The sequence below is a fragment of the Pan troglodytes genome, chromosome X (assembly GCF_028858775.2).
Source record: "Pan troglodytes isolate AG18354 chromosome X, NHGRI_mPanTro3-v2.0_pri, whole genome shotgun sequence".
NCBI lineage: Eukaryota > Metazoa > Chordata > Mammalia > Primates > Hominidae > Pan > Pan troglodytes.
In genome coordinates, this window is record NC_072421.2 from 66,273,931 (window position 1) to 66,294,591 (window position 20,661).

Below are 20,661 nucleotides of genomic sequence, written 5' to 3' on the forward strand. Positions count from 1 at the left end.
CAGCTTCAGTGAGTTGTCACCTGTGTTCTGAAGGCAACTTGTTTTTGTCTAAGTGGCTTTAAGGCTCTTTCCTTTAGGGGGCTTTTTTTTAGAGAAGAGCCTGTAAGTGGGTGTGAACTCCCCTTGCGTCTATTGCTTCCAGGGATTCTGTACTCTTGTGCTGATCCATACTTGGACTGTAGCAATTTATTTAAAATTTTATTTGAATTCTTACCCATCTGTGTGGTGTGGTGTGCAGCATTGTCTTCCCCTCATGCTTTGCTACTGTTGAGCCAGTGCTGATGTCTCTTCGTGGAAGCACCTGGCTTTCTTTAGATTTCATCCAGGCTACTTGGTCTCCCTACAACTCAGTTCTCAGATGAATTCAGGGAAAGTTATGATTCAGTAAAGTATCTAGCCTTTTCTCATTATTCTACTTGGGGAATGGTCTTTCCAGCTTCCTATATCTTAATCAGAAGTCAAATTACAGTGTTATATAGTCACTTGAAATAGGTGCTATCTTTGTGGTTGTGTGTTTATTTCAATACATGGTAGTTTCATTGGTTTAATTTTTTCTCTCAGTTTCAGGGGTTGCTTCCTTCAAATTTTAATTTTGTTTAATAATTGTGTGAAGTGTTTATATGATTGCAAGTCATTTATATGGACAACATATATTGAAAAAAGCCTAGTTTCTCTCCCTGTCTGCTCTATCCTATTCCTTTCTTTCCTCTATAAGAAACCTTTAAAAAAAAATTCTATGGCATGTTTCTTATATTTAAGAAATATGAGTGTGGTTAAGAAATTGTTTTTGTTTTATTTTATTTTATTTTATATTTTATTTATTTTATTTATTTATTTATTTGTTTATTTTTTGTATTTTTTTGTATTTTATTTTATTATAACGGAGTTTTGTTCTTGTTGCCCAGGCTGGAGTGCAATGGCGTGATCTCGGCTCACCGCAACCTTCACCTCCCGGGTTCAAGCGATTCTCCTGCCTCAGCCTCCCGAGTAGCTGGGATTACAGGCATGCGCCACCACGCCCAGCTAATTTTGTATTTTTAGTAGAGATGGGATATCTCCATGTTGGTCAGGCTGGTCTCAAACTCCCGACCTCAGGTGATCTGCCCGCCTCGGCCTCCCAAAGTGCTGGGATTACGGGCATGAGCCACCACGCCCAGCCTTTTACAAATTCTTTGAACATCCTCATTCCTTCTAAAATTTCAGTATACTGTCTGCATTTCATTTATCTGCAACTGTTGCCCATTAAAAATTGTGCCTACTGGGCCAAAAACTGTATGAGAAGTCATTGCCTCTATTTTCTTAGGAATTTGTAGATTTGAGTTTTGGTTGTAATAAAATTTGACGGATGTGAACATCCTCATTCTTTCTAAAATTTCAGTATACTGTCTTGTGTTTCCTTTATCTGCAACTGTTGCCCACTAAAAATTGTGCCTACTGGCCCAAAAACTGTATGAGAAGGCATTGCCTCTATTTTCTTAGGAATTTGTAGATTTGAGTTTCGGTTGTAATAACATTTGGCAGATGAGTATGAATTTAAAAGTTCACATTCTTTATTCACTTTGAAAATTTTATTTGCTCTGTGATTGCCAGGTAACCTGTAAAGATTGTAATCAAGGTATATTTTGCTATTTCCCTGTTTCCCGCACTTGCCTTTATGGTTCATGTAATGCTCATTTTTAGCCAGCAGAGGCCACTAGAGCCTGCTAGGGAGCAGAAGTGCAACAGAAACGTGGCCATTCTAAGACAGTGATTGCTAAAAGGTCACTTTTTAATAACTTTACAATTATTATCTCAGTCTTGCTAGCTTGTGCCATGTGAAGATTTTATGCTAAATGTTGGTGGGCAAGAAGGTGTCTATGACATTTACTTTAGTTTTTTCATTATGTTTAATCTTTAAAGAAATAAATTTGAGGATTATTGTTAACTGCATTGTGTAATGTCTGTTGAGCTAACACCTACTTTCCTATGTAAAACCCTACAAAATACATGGTCCCAACTCTCTAGGAAATGATGATATATATGAGGAATGCTACAGTTTATTACAGGCTTACTTTTTTTCCCCTGACTCTTCTCAGTTTGCAGGCCTTTCAGATATATCCATCTCACAAGACATCCCCGTAGAAGGAGAAATCACCATTCCTATGAGATCTCGCATCCGGGAGTTTGACAGCTCCACATTAAATGAATCTGTTCGCAATACCATCGTAAGTTAGACTAGTTGAGAGAACTTCTGTTCAGTATCATGGGACTAAGTAACTAATGGTACTTTGCAATATTTTCATTTGGTTCACTGATTTTGAATATATTTTATATACTGAAGTTTAATATTTTATCCTAGAGATTAATTTGGTACAGCCTTTTTGGAGAGCAGTTTGGTTATAATGCATATTAATAATCTTAAAACAGCAAGGTGCGGTGGCTCGCGCCTGTAATCTCAGCCCTTTGGGAGGCTGAGGCAGGCGGATCACCTGAGCTCAGGAGTTCGAGACCAACCTGGCCCAGATGGTGAAACCCCATCTCTACTAAAAATACAAAGATTAGCCAGACATGGTGGCATATGCCTGAAATCCCAGCTGCTTGGGAGACTGAATCGCTTGTCTCCGGGAGGCTGAGGTTGCAGTGAGCCGAGATCGCACCACCGCACTCTGGCCTGGGCGACAGAGCAAGACTCCATCTCAAAAAAAAAAAAAAAAAAAAAGTCTTAAAATGTCCAAATCTTTTTAAACCAATATATTATCATACTTCTCCAAATATAGTATAAGGAAAGTTTTAAAATGTAAAACAAATTTTCAACATTAAAGTATCAATATACAAAGATGTTTATTATAGCATTCTTTGTAATAGGGGAAAGCTAGAAATAAATGAACCACAGATGAGGTATTGGTTAGGTAAATTATGTTATATCTTTGTGGTGGGATGCTAAGCAACTATTATAAATTATGTTTACAAAGTGTTTAATAACATGGGTAAAATTCTAGGTGAAAAAATTAAAACAGAATTAGCTCAGTGGTGCTTTGAGAGGTTGTATTTGTATTACTGAACCCTTCTTCCAGTTTCTTGATTTTTTTTTTTTTTTTTTTGTATCTGGCATCTAGGATTCATTTACCAATTAAATTGGGAATGTTAAAAATTTATTTCATATATTGCAAAGAATGTAGTAGCTAGAGAACAGGCTAATTGGTCCTTGGGACCTCATCTTCTATGAACTGAATGTCACATACTGTGTTTTGTAGAGCAGCTTTTTATAGTGCAATTGTTTTAGTTTCTTTAAGCAGCCTATTGGGAGGGCTGTGTTTCTTTTTTATGGATTTTTTCAACATCAAAACAGAACAGATCAAAACAGATGTGGAAAGGTGTTAAAAGTTGGCTTAAGAAGTTAATAGAAAAAGCATACCCTACCTCTCTGGTTTGTTTGTGTAGTGAAGGAGTTGAACTGGAATTATCTGCAAAATTCAGTGAAGAGTTCACAGGAGATTGAAATGAAAGAAATTTTAGCAAATTAAGTAAGGCTGCTGACAACCTTGGTCATCACAATACAACAAGTTGTTTCTGTCTTTCAGATGCGTGATCTAAAAGCTGTTGGGAAAAAATTCATGCATGTTTTGTACCCAAGGAAAAGTAATACTCTTTTGAGAGATTGTAAGTATATGAGGTTTTTAAGGGTTTGCTTAATCTATCTCACTGTACCTTATCGTAAGTACTTTATAAGGCAAAGTCTCTGTGGTAATAAAACTGACATCATTTTGTAGGATAAAAAAATATGTAAACGAATATGTAAATCAAACTTCTGGCAGAAATTAAAAATTGATTTTATTTTATTTTTATTTTCATTTTTTTTTGAGACAGAGTCTCACTCTGACTTCCAGGCTGGAGTGCAATGGTATGATCTTGGCTCACTGCAACCTCCGCCTCCTGTGTTCAAGTAATTTTCATGCCTCAGCCTCCTGAGTAGCTGGGATTAAAGGCGCCCACCACCATGCCCAGCTAATTTTTTTGTATTTTTAGTAGAGACGGATTTCACCAGGTTGGCCAGGCTGGTTTCCAACTCCCGATCTCAGGTGATCCACCCACCTCGGCCTCCCAAAGTGCTAGGATTACAGGCAGACATTAAAAATTTAGATTGGAATCTCAGAGATTGAAAGATTTTGCTTATTATATTGTCCTCATCAATAAATATACACTGGCCAGGCATGGTGGCTCATACATGTAATACCAGCACTTTGGGAGGCCGAGGCAGGAGAATTGTTTGAACTCAGGAGTTTGAGACCAGCCTGGGCAACATGGCGAGACCTCATTTCTACTAAAAATAAAAAAACTAGCCAGGCCTGGTAGCGCATGCCTGTAGTCCTAGCTACTTGGGAGGCTGAGGTGGGAGGATTGCTTGAGCCCAGGAGATCAAGGCTGTAGTGCCGTGACCGTGCCACTGCACCCTAGCCTGGGTGACAGAGCGAGACCTGTCTCAAAAAAATATATATATGTATATATATATATATATTTTAAAAAATGCTCTAGTGGTTACTACAAAATACATTTCTGGAGGCTGCTAATTTACAATATTTACATATATTACATAATATTCCTGGAAGCTGCTGACACATAAAGCGTTAATGATCTCCAAGGGAAAGGCAAATGTTTAAATTTTTGTTTGTTAGTTTTTTGAGATGGAGTCTCGCTCTGTTGCCCAGGCTGGAGTGCAATGGCACAATCTCAGCTTACTGCAACCTCTGCCTCCAGGGTTCAAGAGATTCTTCTGCCTCAGCCTCTGGAACAGCTGGGATTACCGGTGCCCCACCACCACATCCAGCTAATTTTTGTGTTGTTAGTAGAGACAGGTTTTGCCATGTTGGCCAGGCTGGTCTCGAACTGCTGACCTGAAGTGATCCACCTGCCTTGGCCTCCCAGAGTGCTGGGATTACAGGCGACAGCCACCACCCTGGCCTAAATGTTAAATTAATATGATAGTAAATACCCGTAAACATTTAACAAATTAATAGTACCTTTATTGACAGTTTGATTTTCAAGCCTATCATTTAGTCTGATGACTGCTTTCTTTATTAGAGTTCTGTCAAAACAGACAGCGTCTCATTCTGTTACCCAGGCTCAAATGCAATGGCGTAATCATAGCTCACTGCAGTCTCAAACTCCTGGGCTCAAGCAGTCCTTCTGCCAGTCTCCTGAGTAGCTGGGACTGTGGGCACACCTGGCTAGTTTTTAAATATTTTGTAGAGATGGGGGTCTCCCTATGTTGCCCAGGCTTGTCTAAAACTCCTGGCCTCAAGCAGTCTGCCCACCTCAGCCTCCTAAAGTGCTGGGATTACAGGCAAGAGCCACTGCCCAGCCAATGTTTTATTTTTTCAACTTTTTGTTAAAAACTAAGACAAAAGCACACACTTTGGTCTAGGCCTTCACAGGGTCAGAATTGGATCATTAGTACAATTGTCATCCACCTCTGTATCTGTCCTATTGGAAGGTCTTCTGGGGCATTAACACGCATGAAACTGCCATCTTTGATGATAACAATGCCTTCTTCTGGAATATCTCCTGAAGGACCTGTCTGAGACTGTGTTATGGTTAACTTTTTTTTTTTTTTTTTTTTAGAGACATGATCTTGTTCTGTCACTCAGGCTGGAATGCAGTGGCGTGATTATAGCTCACTGTGGCCTCAAACTTCTAGGCTCAAGCCATTCTCCCACCTCAGGCTCCCATGCCCAGAGCCTGTGCCACCATGCCCAGCTAATTTTTAAATTTTTTTGTCTGGGCACGATGGCTCATGCTTCTAATCCCAGCGCTTTGGCAGGCCGAGGTGGGTGGAACACCTGAGGTCAGGATTTCCAGGCTAGCCTGGCCAACATGGTGAAACCCTGTCTCATTACAAATACAAAAATTAGCTAAGCGTGGTGGCAGGCGCCTGTAGTCCCAGCTACTCCGGAGGCTGAGGCGGAAGAATCGCTTGAACCCGGGAGGTGGAGGTTGCAGTGAGCCAAGATTGCACCATTGCACTCCAGCCTGGGTAAAAAGAGGGAAACTCTGTCTCAAAAAAACAAAAAACAAAAAACAAACCACATTTTTTTTAGAGGCAGGGTCTTGCTATGTTACCCAGGCTGAACTTTTTAAGTAGAAGTATACTCCAACATAACAATGAAAAGTATAATATAGTAAACACGTAAACCACAGTAACATAGTCATTTTTTGTCATTATCAAGTAGAGTATTATGTAGTGTACATAATTGTTCTATATTTTTATATGACTGTCAACATACTAGGTTTGTTTATACCAGCATCACCACAGACACGTGAGTAATGTGTTGTACTAGATGTCACTAGGTGATAGGAATTTTTCAGCTCCATTATAATTTTATGGGACCACTATCATTGACCGAAATGTCATTATGTGGCACATGACATTACACTTGAATTCAGTTTTTAAGTTGAGCAGTTAAAAAAAAATTAATGAAATTAGCAGCAGTTTTATTAGAAGTGGTAGGATTATGGTTTTTTATGTCTTTTCCAAACTTTCCACAATGGTGTCAAAATTACTTATACAATTAAAAAATAAACAATATTAAGTATATAAATTTGCGTACCTCTCTTGGGTAAGGTTATATACATGTGAGGTTAAAGTTAGATGTGGAATATTTGCCTTTTTGGAATGAATTGAGGAAGGTAATTGTGCTCTAAGCTATGTGCTACTGAACTGTTGGCATACAAATCACTCAGCAGCTTTTTTTGTTTGTTTTTTTGAGACAGAGTCTTGCTCTGTCACCCAGGCTGGAGTGTAGTGAGTGGAGGTTGCGATCTTGGCTCACTGCAACCTTTGCCTCCTGGGTTTAAGGGATTCTCCTGCCTCAGCCTCCCTAGTAGGTGAGATTACAGGTATGTGCCACCACACCTGGCTAATTTTTTTGTATTTTTAGTTAGAGACGGGATTTCACCATGTTGGCCAGGCTCATCTCAAACTCCTGACCTTAAGTGATCTTCCCGCCTCAGCTTCCCAAAGTGCTGGGATTACAGGCATGAGCTACCGAACCCGACCAAATCACTCAGCAGCTGTTTTTGTTTGTTTGTTTGTTTGTTTTTGAGACGGAGTCTTGCACTGTCACCCAGGCTGGAGTGCAGTGGCACAATCTTGGCTCACTGCAACCTCTGCCACCCGGGTTCAAGCAATTCCCATGCCTCAGCCTCCCAAGTAGCTGGTATTACAGGCACGTGCCACCATGCCCAGCGAATATTTTGTATTTAATAGAGATGGGATTTCATCATGTTGCCCAGGCAGGTCTCAAACTCCTGAGCTCAGGCCATCCGCCCGCCTCAGCCTCCCAAAGTGCTAGGATTACAGGCGTGAGCCACCGCATCCAGCCTGCAGCTTTTGATTGAGGACGATGTTTGCTAGACCTGATGTTGGCAGAGCCTGCAGAGCCTTTTGCAGTTTTCAGAAAGCTTTCATATGTTATTAAAGTTTAACCTTGTGAAATTACCAATACTGGGCTGTTTTTTCACCTAGAAGAATAGCAACTCTATATTAATTCAATATACTAATTATAAAAGGGAAGCAGTATGACAGAGTGGCAAGAACTTTGGTCTAAGAATCAAAAGACCAGGCTGGGTGTGGTGGCTTATGCCTGTAATCCCAGCACTTTGCGAGGCTGAGGCAGGTGGATCGCTTGAGGCCAGGAGTTTGAGACCAGCCTGGGCAACATGGTGAAACTCCATCTGTACAAAAAATACAAGTTAGCTGGGTGTGGTGGCGTGTGCCTGTAGTCCCAATTATTTAGGAGGCTGAGGTAGGAGGATCACCTGAGCCTGGGAGGTTGAGGCTGCAGTGAGCCATGATCGCACCACTGCACTCTAGCCTGGGCAACAGAGTGAGACCCTGTTTCAAAAAAAAAAAAAAAAAAAAAGAATCAGGCCAGGTGCGGTGGCTCACGCCTGTAACCCCAGCACTTTGGGAGGCCAGGGTAGGCAGATCACCTGAGGTCAGTTCGAAATCATGCTGGCCAACATGGTGAAACCCCGTCTCTACTAAAAACACAAAAATTAGCCAAGTATGGTAGCGGGTGCCTGTAATCCCAGCTACTCGGGAGGCTGAGGCAGGAGAATTGCTTGAACCCAGGAGGCAGAGGATGCTATGAGCTGAGATTGCGCCATTGCACTCCAGCCTGGGCAACAAAAGCCAAACTCCATCTCAAAAAAAAAAAAAAAAAAATCAATAGCCCTAGGTTCTGGTCCCACCTCCACATATAAAGCTAGGCAAGTCATTTCCTTCTCAGCTTCATTTTTTGTATTTGTGAACTGAGCATGATTATACTTCCCTCGTCTAATGCAGTCTCTGACTGGTAAAGTGCCTTGGCTATAGTCTTTTTTTCTTAGAATATGGGGTAGGGAACCTAGGTCTGCTGATTGTTTGTCCATTGGTCTTTAATTATAGCGTGCCAGCATGTGTCTTAGTAGATGGGGAGAAGGAAAGGGTGATTTGTGGGATATGAAATAAGCGAAACTGGAAGTCTATGTAAAGAAGTGCATTCAGGATTAGGGGACAGGGAGGGCAGGTGGTGGTAGAGGAGAGGTAGGAAGGCTTGGGCAGCCAAAGAGAGCCTTGATGTCTGAATTCTAGGAGGGAGAGAGGTAGATATTAGAATAAAGACAGAAAATATTACCTTTGCTTCTGTCTTTTCTTGTCTTGTAGGGGATTTGTGGGGCCCTTTGATCCTTTGTGTGACACTCGCATTGTAAGTACTTGCATTTTCTTTCTTTGTCATTTGAGCTAGACTAGACTTTTTTGTGGATTTCCAAAATTGTGGGGGATTTTGATTGAATATTTCATTTAGGACTTATATGACATGTTGTACATGTTATACTCCTTAGGTATTTAAGCCTCTAAAGTCACTTTCCAAATCAATTAAAATATGATGAAATTAGGCTCACCTTCCTTAACCAATGACATTTTAGTCTGTTTTAGCCATGTCTATTCAACAAACATTTATTTACTTATTTACTCTCCTGTTCCTCCCCATTATTAAACTAAGTGAATTAAGGTTTAAGCACCCTTTGTTTGCAAACATAATTCTCTGTAATCTTACTAAAAATATGAATGAGAATGAGAATAAATTAGGAGAGTTAAAAGCAAGATCATGTTTCAGAGTGTTGTACTTTTCCATACACATTGTAGGTAAAGGAAGAGGACGGGGAAGGAGAAGAAGGTTACACTAGAGAGATGAATATAACCATTGATAGAGCGGGAAAAAATACTGCCCTGGAATTCAGTTCTGAGTTCACATTCTGACTCTGCCGTCAGCTAGCTATGTGACTTTGGGCTACTAATAACCAATGTTTGTATAATTTTTCCCAGTTTGCAGAAAACTTTAAAATACTTTCTCTTATTTTAACCTCATTGCAAGAATTAAAATTATTTTCTTTTTTTTTTTTTTTTTTTGACAAACAAGCTCAGGTTCAAAAAGGTTGAGGATTTAACCAAGATCACATAATCAGTGGTAGACCTGAGATTCAACCTCAGGTTTCCTCACTACCTATTTTGTACCTCTAGGGTTCATTACACATCTCTTCCCACCTGGTCACTCTGGGTCGCCTCTTCCATATCTGTAAAGGGAGTGGTTGAGGGTCCTTTCCAGGCTTAACCCTTTATGGGTCTAAATTCACTAAGTTTCTTGCTGACCTCTCTAATTTTTTAAATTTAAATTGAGCATATATTAATTTAGGTAATCATGTAGAGTACTATTTCTTATGCTTTTAGTAACCATGTTAAGGGATGCAGCCTAATGCCTTGATGGAGGGGTTTATATTAGATGTCCCGAGCATATATATTTTTTTTACTTTTGAAAGATTAACCTTATAGATTATGTAGTTTAACCCCACTTAGTTGCAGAGAAAACTGGAGTCCCAGGACATCAAGTGACATATCTAGTGACAGAATTAGGATCAGTATCTGGGTCTCTTGCCTTCCAGGCTAGTTAATATTCTTTCCATCATACCATGCTGAAGCAACAGGGATTCCAGACAACAAGTGATGAGTGCTGGCCATTCTTTGCATCTGGTTGTCACGACTTGGAATGGAATATGCATATCATAGAATACAAAAGCCTGTGCATACTGCCAAGTAGCATAGCAGGGCAAGAAAGACTTACAGTGTGACTTCTCTATACTGTTTAATAAGAAGAGGTTGTGAGCTTACAGTTATTATTTTTCTTGGTCCAAATATTCAAGTCCAAATATTCAAAACAGTTTACATCTGTAAAATTCTTAGACAAAGAAAGGATATTTAAGTGGTTGTTCAACTACTCAATTCCAAAGCAAAACCCTTTAGTAATAATCTGTATGTTTTGATTTTTAAAAAATCAACAACTAAAAAGGTTTATAGACTGTTTCCATTTTTATTTTTTATTTTTATTTTGTTTTGAGGCAGTCTCACTCGGTTACCCAGGCTGAGTTGGTGGTGTGATTACAGCTCACTGCAGCCTCAACCTCCCAGGCTCAAGCGATTCTCCCAACTCAGCCTTTCTAGTAGCTAGGACTATAGGCGTGTACCACCACGGCCAGCTAATTTTTTATTTTTTGTAGAGACGGGGGTTTCGTCATGTTGCCCAGGCTGGTATCGAACTCCTGGCCTCAAGCGATCTGCCTGTCGTGGCCTCCCAAAGTGCTGAGATTACAGGCTAAGCCACCATACCTGGCCTATTTCCATTTTTAAATATCTCAACTGAAATCTTAACCCAAGAACTACAAATTCTGTTGTGTCTAAAGGCTAGAATAGTAACCTAAATGCATGTAGTAGTGATATGGTGACTGTAAGCCCCTTGTACTTATGTCAGTTACACTTGATTGTTGCAGTGTTGGAATGCAGGCTCAATGTTAGAAAGTCTAACAGTTTTTTCAAGAAAATCTAGAAATTCATATTCTTATGTGAAATAAAATAGTGTCAACTTAAATTCAAAATCATCTTAAATATTATATAAGCCCAAGGCCTCATTATATATGAGCCACATTTGACCCTTCAGTTTATAACCTCTGCTTAAAAAAAAGGTCTTCAATAATTCATTTAAACATTTCAACAAGGTCAAATGGAGCACCCCTTGTAGTCCTGAGGCATTTGGAATTTGCAGTAAGGGAGCCTTGCCAAATGCTTGTGTCATTTTCCTTTTAGCACAACCTACATATTACAGATCTTCAGGTGAGGTATGGCACAGCAATCTGATTCAAAGTTTGAGAACCCATGCCTTAACTTTGTTGCCCTAAGTAAAAGATTAAGCAATTCTTACGCTGTTTCCTTTTCTCAGAATGCTGCAAAGAGACTCTGCAGATAGTGAAAAAGACGGAGGGCCCCAATTTGCAGAGGTGTTTGTCATTGTCTGGTTTGGTGCAGTTACCATCACCCTCAACTCAAAACTTCTTGGAGGGAACATGTGAGTATTATTAAAATGCATTCTTTTTTTCCTCTTGCCAGGTAGTATATCTTAGATTAAGGAAGACAGGCTAGTTAGAATTTTTTTTTTTTTTTGAGACAGGGTGTCACTCTGTCACCCAGGCTCGAGTGCATTGGTGTGATCATGGCCTACTGCAGCCTCTATCTCCCAGGCTCAGCGTCCCAAGTAGCTGGGATCCTCCTGCCCCAGCATCCCGAGTAGCTGGGACTACAGGCATGTGCTACTATGCCTGGCTAATTAAAAAAAATTTTTTTTTTGTAGAGATGGGGTCCCACTGTATTGCCTAGGCTGGTTTTGAACTCCTGGGTTCAAGTGATCCTCCCACCTTGGCCTCCCAAAATGCTGGGATTACAGGCATGAGCCACCATACCTGGCCTGATATTTTGTTTTAAAGAAAAATCAAACTAAATAAGGGCCAAAGAGAAGTGTTCTTAAAACCACTACCACTGTACAGAGATAACCTTGTTAAGTTAAATTATCTTAAATTATTGGAGGTCCTTTGATAAGCTTCAGATGCCCTTTCCAGGCCCTGAAATCATAGGCAGACTTTTTTGTGTAAGAAGAGTATGTACGTTTTGGGGGGCAAGTGGTCCCTAGCTTTTAACAAATTCTCAAGTATAATAGGTCTATAAACTAGAAAGGATTGAGAACCACCATCTTAGAGGTTCAGAGAAAGATATCTGTAGGAACTAGAGCAGATCATCTGGTGTTAGATGATTGACTTTTAAGGAATTTGAGAGGAGAGGAGGAAGAGTATGGGGAAAGAAAATTAAAGCATGTACTTAATTTTTTTTTTTTTTTTTGAGATGGAGTCTCGCTCTGTCCAGGATGGAGTGCAGTGGCACAAGCTCAGCTCACTGCAACCTCCACCTCCCAGGTTCAAGCGATTTTCCTGCCTCAGCCTCCTGAGTAGCTGGGATTACAGGTGCCTGCCACAATGCCCGGCTAATTTTTTTGTATTTTTAGTAGAGACGGGGTTTCACCATGTTGGCCAGGCTGGTCTTGAACTTCTGACCTCAGGTGATCCACCCCCCCTTGGCCTCCCAAAGTGTTGGTATTACAGGCGTGAGCCATCGCGCCCAGCCAAAAGCATGTACTTAATAATTAATGTTAGGATGTAGATGTTATGTACCAAGAAGGAGGCAACATTCCGTTACATAGAGAAATCTATGTAATAAGCTGTGTCATAACACCCATCAGTTGTATTTATGATCTTTATTAATGTATTTTGTTTTTAAGATCTTTTTTTCAGAGCCTCTGTGTGCTGGGTTACTGTATACTTCCCTTGACAGTAGCAATGCTGATTTGCCGGCTGGTACTTTTGGCTGATCCAGGACCTGTAAACTTCATGGTTCGGCTTTTTGTGGTGATTGTGATGTTTGCCTGGTCTATAGTTGGTAAGTATGTACTTATTTCCACAATAACAGAACAGACAAAAACATGATTTAATGATGAAGACCAGATGAGGAGCAGTATAAGTCCAAAGTTAGATGTGAGTGATATGATTCTTGATAGTATTATCCATAGAACCCTCTTCCCTGAGTAGGCAATGATGGGGCTTATCTGAGTTGGATATCTGGACTTATAAGATGTGGAGAGTCACATCTTTTTTCTTTCTTTAAAAAAAAAAAAAAGGTTGGGAAAGTGGATTACACTACATTTAGCCCAGTCCTGGTATATACAAGGCATTAGGTGACTTGTGGAATGACTGGGATCTTTTCCTGATAAACTAATTAAAATAAAAATAATAACATTTACAGATTGCTTATCAAAGGCCAGGCACTGTTTAAGTGCTTTATATATATTATCCCATTTAAGCCTCACAGCAACTCTAATAGAGAAATACTGTTATTAGTCCCATCTTATAGATGAAGAACAGTTACAGAGAAGTTGAGCAGCTTGCCCTAGGTTGCATTACTAGTGAGTAAGAGAGTCAAATTGCAAACCAGGCAGTCATGAACCTTTAAGAACTATACTATACCACCTTCCAGTGTAGATTGTAAGTATCATTATATAGCACTTTTCTGCTTCAGTAGAACATTTTGCTAAAGACTAGGAAGGGCCTATAGCAATGATAATGAATGCTATGTGCTCATTGTTTTTATATTCCTAAAGTTCTCTTAAGATTCCAGCTTAAATTTAGAAGTGTTCACTAGCTTCTGCTTTAATGGATAGGCAGACTGCTTAATATTTTTAAGTGTAGTAACATCTCATTGCTCTGGAACATGGTTGAAAGCTAAGAAGTAATCCAACAAAGGTCTGAGAGAGCCAGAACTGATATTCCAAAGACTGTATATTAAGCTTGGGTGCTTTTCCCATGGGGAGAGCCCCTCATTCTCTCGCTGAGAATCTCATAATTACCATAAATGTAATTATACTTACTTAGTTATCCAGTGTCCAGGCTCACAGGTGATCACGAAGTAGAATCATAGGAGAGAGAAACTTTAATTCAGCAAACATTAATCACAAACTATGCGTCAGGCATAATTTTAGGCATGGTCTTTGTCCTTGGAGTTCACAATCTAACAGAGCAGCCCGACATGAAAACATTTAAAGGCAATAGGTGTTCTAAGTGGGAAATGGAGATTTATACACAGTACAGTGGGACAGACATGATTATTCAGGAAAGATTTCCCAGAGATGTGATGATGATGATGATGATGATGATTATTAGTATTTGAGACAGAGTCTCACTCTGTCACCCAGGCTGGAGTGCAGTGGCACTATCTCGGCTCACTGTAACCTCCACCTCCTGGATTCAAGCAGTTCTGCTGCCTCAGCCTCCCGAGTAGCTGGGATTACAGCTATGTGCCACCACACCCGATTAATGTTTGTGTTTTTAGTAGAGATGGGGTTTCACCATGTTGGCCAGGCTGGTCTCGAACTCCTGACCTCAGGTGATCCACCCGCCTTGGCCTCTCAAAGTGCTGGGATTACAGACATGAGCCACCGCACCTGGCTGATTATTTTCATTTATTTATTTATTTGGCTAAAAAAATATATATATATATGTTTTTATATTATTATTATACTTTAAGTTCTGGGATACATGTGCAGAACATGCAGGTTTGTTACATAGGTATACACATGCCATGGTGGTTTGCTGCACCCATCAACCCATCATCTACATTAGGTATTTCTCCTAATGCTATTCCTCCCCTAGCCCCCCCAACCTCTGACAGGCCCCAGTGTGTGATGTACCCCTCCCTGTGTCCATGTGTTCTCATTGTTCAACCCCCACTTATGAGTGAGAACATGTGGTGTTTGGTTTTCTGTTCCTGTGGTAGTTTGCTGAGAATGATGGTTTTCAGCTTCATACAAAGGATATGAACTCAACCTTTTATGTGGCTGCATAGTATTCCATGGTGTATATGTGCCACATTTTCTTTATCCAGTCTATCATTGATGGGCATTTGGGTTGGTTCCAAGTCTTTGCTATTGTGAACAGTGCAGCAGTAAACATAGGTGTGCATGTGTCTTTATAGTATTACCCAGTAATGGGATTGCTGGGTCAAATGGTATTTCTGGTTCTAGATCCTTGAAGAATCGCCACACTGTCTTCCACAATGCTTGAACTAATTTACACTCCCACCAACAGTGTAAAAATATTTCTATTTCTTCACATCCTCTCCAGCATCTGTTGTTTCCTGACTTTTTAATGATAGCCATTCTAACTGGCGTGAGATGGTATCTCATTGTGGTTTTGATTTGCATTTCTCTCATGAGCAGTGATGATGAGCTTTTATTCATGTTTGTTGGCCGCATAAATGTCTTCTCTTGAGAAGTGTCTGTTCATATCCTTCGCCCACTTTTTGATGGGGTTGTCTTTTTCTTGTAAATTTGTTTAGGTTCTTTGTAGATTCTGGATATTAGCCCTTTGTCAGATGGATAGATTGCAAAAATTTTTTCCTATTCTGTAGGTTGCCTATTCACTCTGATGATAGTTTCTTTTGCTGTGCAGAAGCTCTTTAGTTTAATTAGATCCCATTTGTCAGTTTTGGCTTTTGTTGCTATTGCTTTTGGTGTTTCAGTCATGAAGTCTTTGCCTATGCCTATGTCCTAAATGGTACTATCTAGGTTTTCTTGTAGGGTTTTTATGGTTTTAGGTGTTACATTTAAGTCTTTAATCCATCTTGAGTTAATTTTTGTATAAGGTATAAGGAAAGGGTCCAGTTTCAGTTTTCTGCATATGGCTAGCCAGTTTTCCCAACACCATTTATTAACTAGGGAATCCTTTCCCCATTGCTGGTTTTTATCAGGCTTGTCAAAAATCAGATGATTTTGGATGGGAGGCATTATTTCTGAGGCCTCTGTTCTGTTCCATCGGTCTATATATCTGTTTTGGTACCAGTACTGTGCTGTTTTGGTTACCATAGCCTTGTAGTATAGTTGGAGGTCAGATAGAGTGATAACTCCAGCTTTGTTCTTTTTGCTTAGGATTGTCTTGGCTATATGGGCTCTTTTTTGGTTCCATATGAAATTTAAAGTAGTTTTTTCTACTTCTGTGAAGAAAGTCAATGGTAGCTTGACGGGGATAGCATTGAATCTGTAAATTACTTTGGGCAGTATGGCCATTTTCATGATATTGATTCTTCCTATCCATCAGCATGGAATGTTTTTCCATTTGTTTGTGTTCTCTCTTATGTCCTTGAGCAGTGGTTTGTAGTTCTCCTTGAAGAGGTCCTTCATATCCCTTGTAAGTTGGATTCCTAGGTATTTTATTCTCTTTGTAGCAATTGTGAATGGGAGTTCACTCATGATTTGGCTCTCTGTTTGTCTGTTATTGGTATATAGGAAGGCTTGTGATTTTTGCACATTGATTTTGTATCCTGAGACTTTGCTGAAGTTGCTTATCAGCTTAAGGAGATTATGGGCTGAGACGATGGGGTTTTCTAAATATACAATCATGTCATCTGCAAACAGAGACAATTTGACTTCCTCTCTTTCTATTTGAATACCCTTTATTTCTTTCTCTTGCCTGATTTCCCTGGCCAGACTTTATGTTGAATAGGAGTGGTAAGAGAGGGTATCCTTGTCTTGTGCTGGTTTTCAAGAGGAATGCTTCCAGCTTTTGCCCATTAAGTATGATATTGGCTATGGGTTTGTCATAAATAGCTCTTATTATTTTGAGATACGTTCCATCAATACCTAGTTTATTGAGAGTTTTTAGCATGAAGCGGTGTTGAATTTTATCAAAGGCCTTTTCTGCATATGTTGAGATAATCATGTGGTTTTTGTCATTGGTTCTGTTTATGTGATGAATTACGTTTATTGATTTGCATATGTTGAACCAACCTTGCATCCCAGGATTGAAGCTGACTTGATCATGGTCGGTAAGCTTTTTGATATGCTGCTGGATTCAGTTTGCAAGTATTTTATTGAGGATTTTCACAGTGATGTTCATCAAGGATATTGGCCTGAAATTTTCTTTTTTTGTTGTGTCTCTGCCAGGTTTTGGTTTCAGGATGATGCTGGCCTCACGAAATGAGTTAGGGAGGAATCCCTCTTCTTCTATTGTTTGGAATAGTTTCAGACGGAATGGTACCAGCTCCTCTTTGTACCTCTGGTAGAATTTAGCTGTGAATCTGGCTGGTCATGGGCTTTTTTTGCTTGGTAGGCTATTAATTACTGCCTCAATTTCAGAACTTATTATTGGTCTATTCAGGGATTCGACGTCTTCCTGGTTTAGTCTTGGGAGGGATTATGTGTCCAGAAATTTATCAATTTCTTCTAGATGTTCTAGTTTATTTGCATAGAGGTATTTATAGTATTCTCTGATGGTAGTTTGTATTTCTGTGGGATCAGTGTTGATCTTCAATTTATCAGTTTTTATTGTGTCTATCTGATTCTTCTCTCTTTTCTTCTTTATTAGTCTGGCTAGCAGTCTATTTTGTTAATCTTTCCAAAAAAAAACAGTTCCTGTATTCATTGATTTTTTGAAGGGTTTTTCTTGTCTCTATCTCCTTCAGTTCTGCTCTGATCTTAGTTATTTCTTGTCTTCTGCCAGTTTTTGAATTTGTTTGCTCTTGCTTCTCTAGTTCTTTTAATTGTGATGTTAGGGTGTCAGTTTTAGATCTTTTCCGCTTTGTCCTGTGGGCATTTAGTGCTATAAATTTCCCTCTAAACACTGCTTTAGCTCTGTTGCAGAGATTCTGGTATGTTCCGTCTTTGTTCTTATTGGTTTCAAAAAACTTGTTTATTTCTGCCTTAATTTCGTTGTTTACCTAGTAGTCATTCAAGAGCAGGTCGTTCAGTTTCTGTGTAGCTGTGCGGTTTTGAGTGAGTTTCTTAATCCTGAGTTCTAATTTGATTGCACTGTGATCTGAGAGACTATGATTTCCATTCTTTTGCATTCTGTTGTTATGATTTCCATTCTTTTGCCTTTGTTGAGGAGTATTTCACTTCCAATTATGTGGTCAATTTTAGAATAAGTGTGATGTGGTGCTGAGAAAAATGTATATTCTGTTGATTTGGGGTAGATATCTTTTAGGTCCATTTGGTCCGGAGCTGAGTTCAAGTCCTGAATATCCTTGTTAATTTTCTGTCTCGTCTATCTGTCTAATATTGACAGTGGGGTGTTAAAGTCTCCCACTATTATTGTGTGGGAGTATAAGTCTCTTTGTAGGTCTTTAAGAATTTGTTTTATGAACCTGGGTGCTCCTGTATTGGGTGCATATATATTTAGGATAGTTAGCTCTTCTTGTTGCATTGATCCCTTTACCATTATGTAATGCCCTTCTTTGTCTTTTTTGATCTTTGTTGGTTTAAAGTCTGTTTTATCAGAGACTAGGATTGCAACCCCTACTTTTTTTGCTTTCCATTTGCTTGGTAAATATTCTTCCATCCCTTTATTTTGAGCTTATATGTGTCTTTGCACGTGATATGGGTCTCCTGAATACAGCACACTGATGGGTCTTGACTCTTTATCCAATTTGCCAGTCTGTGTCTTTTAATTGGGGCATTTAGCCCATTTGTATTTTAGGTTAATATTGTTATGTGTAAATTTGATACTGTCATTATGATGCTAGCTCGTTATTTTGCCCATTAGTTGATGCCATTTCTTCATAGTGTTGATAGTCTTTACAATTAGTTACGTTTTTGCAGTGGCTGGTACCGGTTTTTCCTTTCCATGTTTAGTGCTTCCTTCGGGAGCTATTGTAAGGCAGGCCTGGTGGTGACAAAATCTCTCAGAATTTGCTTGTCTATAAAGGATTTTATTTCTCCTTCGCTTATGAAGCTTAGTTTGTCTGGATATGAAATTCTGGGTTGAAAATTCTTTTCTTTAAGAATGTTGAATATTGGTCCCCACTCTCTTCTTGTAGGGTTTCTGCCGAGAGATCAGCTGTTAGTCTGATGGGCTTCCCTTTGTGGGTAACCCGACCTTTCTCTCTGGCTGCCTTTAACATTTTTTCCTTCATTTCAGATTGGTGAATCTGACAATTATGTGTCTTGGGGTTGCTCTTCTCAAGGAATATCTTTGTGGTGTTCTCTGTATTTCCTGAATTTGAGTATTGGCCTGCCTTCCTAGGTTGGGGAAGTTCTCTTGGATAATATCCTGAAGAGTGTTTTCCAACTTGGTTCCATTCTCCCTGTCACTTTCAGGTACACCAATCAAAGGTAGGTTTGGTCTTTTCACATAGTCCCATATTTCTTGGAGGCTTTGTTCATTCCTCTTCATTCTTTTTTCTCTAATCTTGTCTTCCTACTTTATTTCATTAAGTTGATCTTCAATCTCTGATATCTTTTCTTCTGCTTGATCGATTCAGCTATTGACACTTGTGTATGCTTCATGAAGTTCTCATGCTGTGTTTTTGAGCTCCGTCAGGTCATTTATGTTCTCTAAACTGGTTATTCTAGTTAGCAATTTCTCTAACCTTTCTTCAAGGTGCTTAGCTTCCTTGCATTGCATTAGAACATGCTCCTTTAGCTCAGAGGAGTTTGTTATTACCCACCTTCTGAAGTCTACTGTCAGTTCGTCAAACTCATTCTTCATCCAGTTTTGTTCCCTTGCTGGTAAGGAGTTGTGATCCTTTGGAGGAGAAGAGACATTCTGGTTTTTGGAATTTTCGGCCTTTTTGCGCTGGTTTTTCCTCATCTTCATGGATTTATCTACCTTTGGTCTTTGATGTTGGTGACCTTCAGATGGGGTTTCTGTGTGGATGTCCTTTTTTTGATGTTGATGCTATTCCTTTCTGTTTGTTAGTTTTCCTTCTAACAGTCAGGCCCCTCTGCTGCAGGTCTGCTTAAGTTTGCTGGAGGTCCACTCCAGACCCTGTTTGCCTGGGTATCACCAGCAGAGGCTGCAGAACAGCCAAGATTGCTGCCTGCTCCTTCCTCTGGAATCTTCATCCCAGAGGGGCACCTGCCAGATGCCAGCCAGAGCTCTCCTGTATGAGGTGTCCGTCAACCCCTGCTGGGAGGTGTCTCCCAGTCAGGAGGCATGGGGGTCAGGGATCCACTTGAGGAAGCAGTCTGTCCCTTAGCAGAGTTGAAGCACTGTGCGCTGCTCTCTTCAGAGCTGGCAGGCAGGAATGTTTAAGTTGCTGAAGCTGTGCTTACAGCTGCTCCATCCCCCAGGTGCTCTGTCCCATGAAGATGGGAGTTTTATTTATAAGCCCCTGACTGGGCCTGCTGACTTTCTTTCAGTGATGCCCTGCCCAGAGAGGAGGAATCTAGAGAGGTAGTCTGGCTACAGCAGCTTTGCTGAGCTGTGGTGGGCTCTGGCCACTTTCAACTTCCCTGTGGCTTTCTTTACACTGTGAGGGGAAAACTGCCTACTCAAGGCTCAATAATGGTGGTTGCCCTTCCCTCCACCAAGCTCAAGCATCCTAGGTCCACTTCAGACTGCTGTGCTGGCAGTGAGAATTTCAAGCCAGTGGATCTTAGCTTGCTGGGCTCCATGGGGGTGGGATCTGTTGAGCTAGACCACTTGGCTCCCTGGCTTCAGCTCCCTTTCCAGGGGAGTGAACACTTCTGTCTCGCTGGTATTCCAGACGCCACTAGGGTATAAAAAAAAAACTCCTGCAGCTAGCTTAGTGTCTGCCCAAATGGCCGCCCAGTTTTGTGCTTGAAATCCAGGGCCCTGGTGGCATAGGCGTCCGAGGGAGTGTCCTGGTGTGCGGGTTGTGAAGACCATGGGGAAAGTGTAGTATCTGGGCTGGAATGCACCGTTCCTCATGGCACAGTCCCTCATGGCTTCCCTTGGCTAGGGTAGGGAGTTCCCCAA

The 20,661-nt window shown here is 40.3% G+C and overlaps 1 protein-coding gene across 5 annotated transcripts in view; it reads left to right on the forward strand.

Moving 5' to 3' along the window:
* YIPF6 (Yip1 domain family member 6) overlaps window positions 1-20,661 on the forward strand; it is a 73,602-nt gene that overhangs the window by 11,234 nt on the left and 41,707 nt on the right. For all 5 annotated transcript variants that reach the window (XM_016943655.4, XM_016943656.4, XM_054676945.2 and 2 more), the window contains exons 2-6: window positions 2,076-2,204; window positions 3,561-3,639; window positions 8,684-8,726; window positions 11,289-11,414; window positions 12,675-12,832. In XM_016943655.4, coding sequence (XP_016799144.1) covers window positions 2,076-2,204; window positions 3,561-3,639; window positions 8,684-8,726; window positions 11,289-11,414; window positions 12,675-12,832 — 535 coding nt within the window. The remainder of the gene's footprint in view (window positions 1-2,075; window positions 2,205-3,560; window positions 3,640-8,683; window positions 8,727-11,288; window positions 11,415-12,674; window positions 12,833-20,661) is intronic.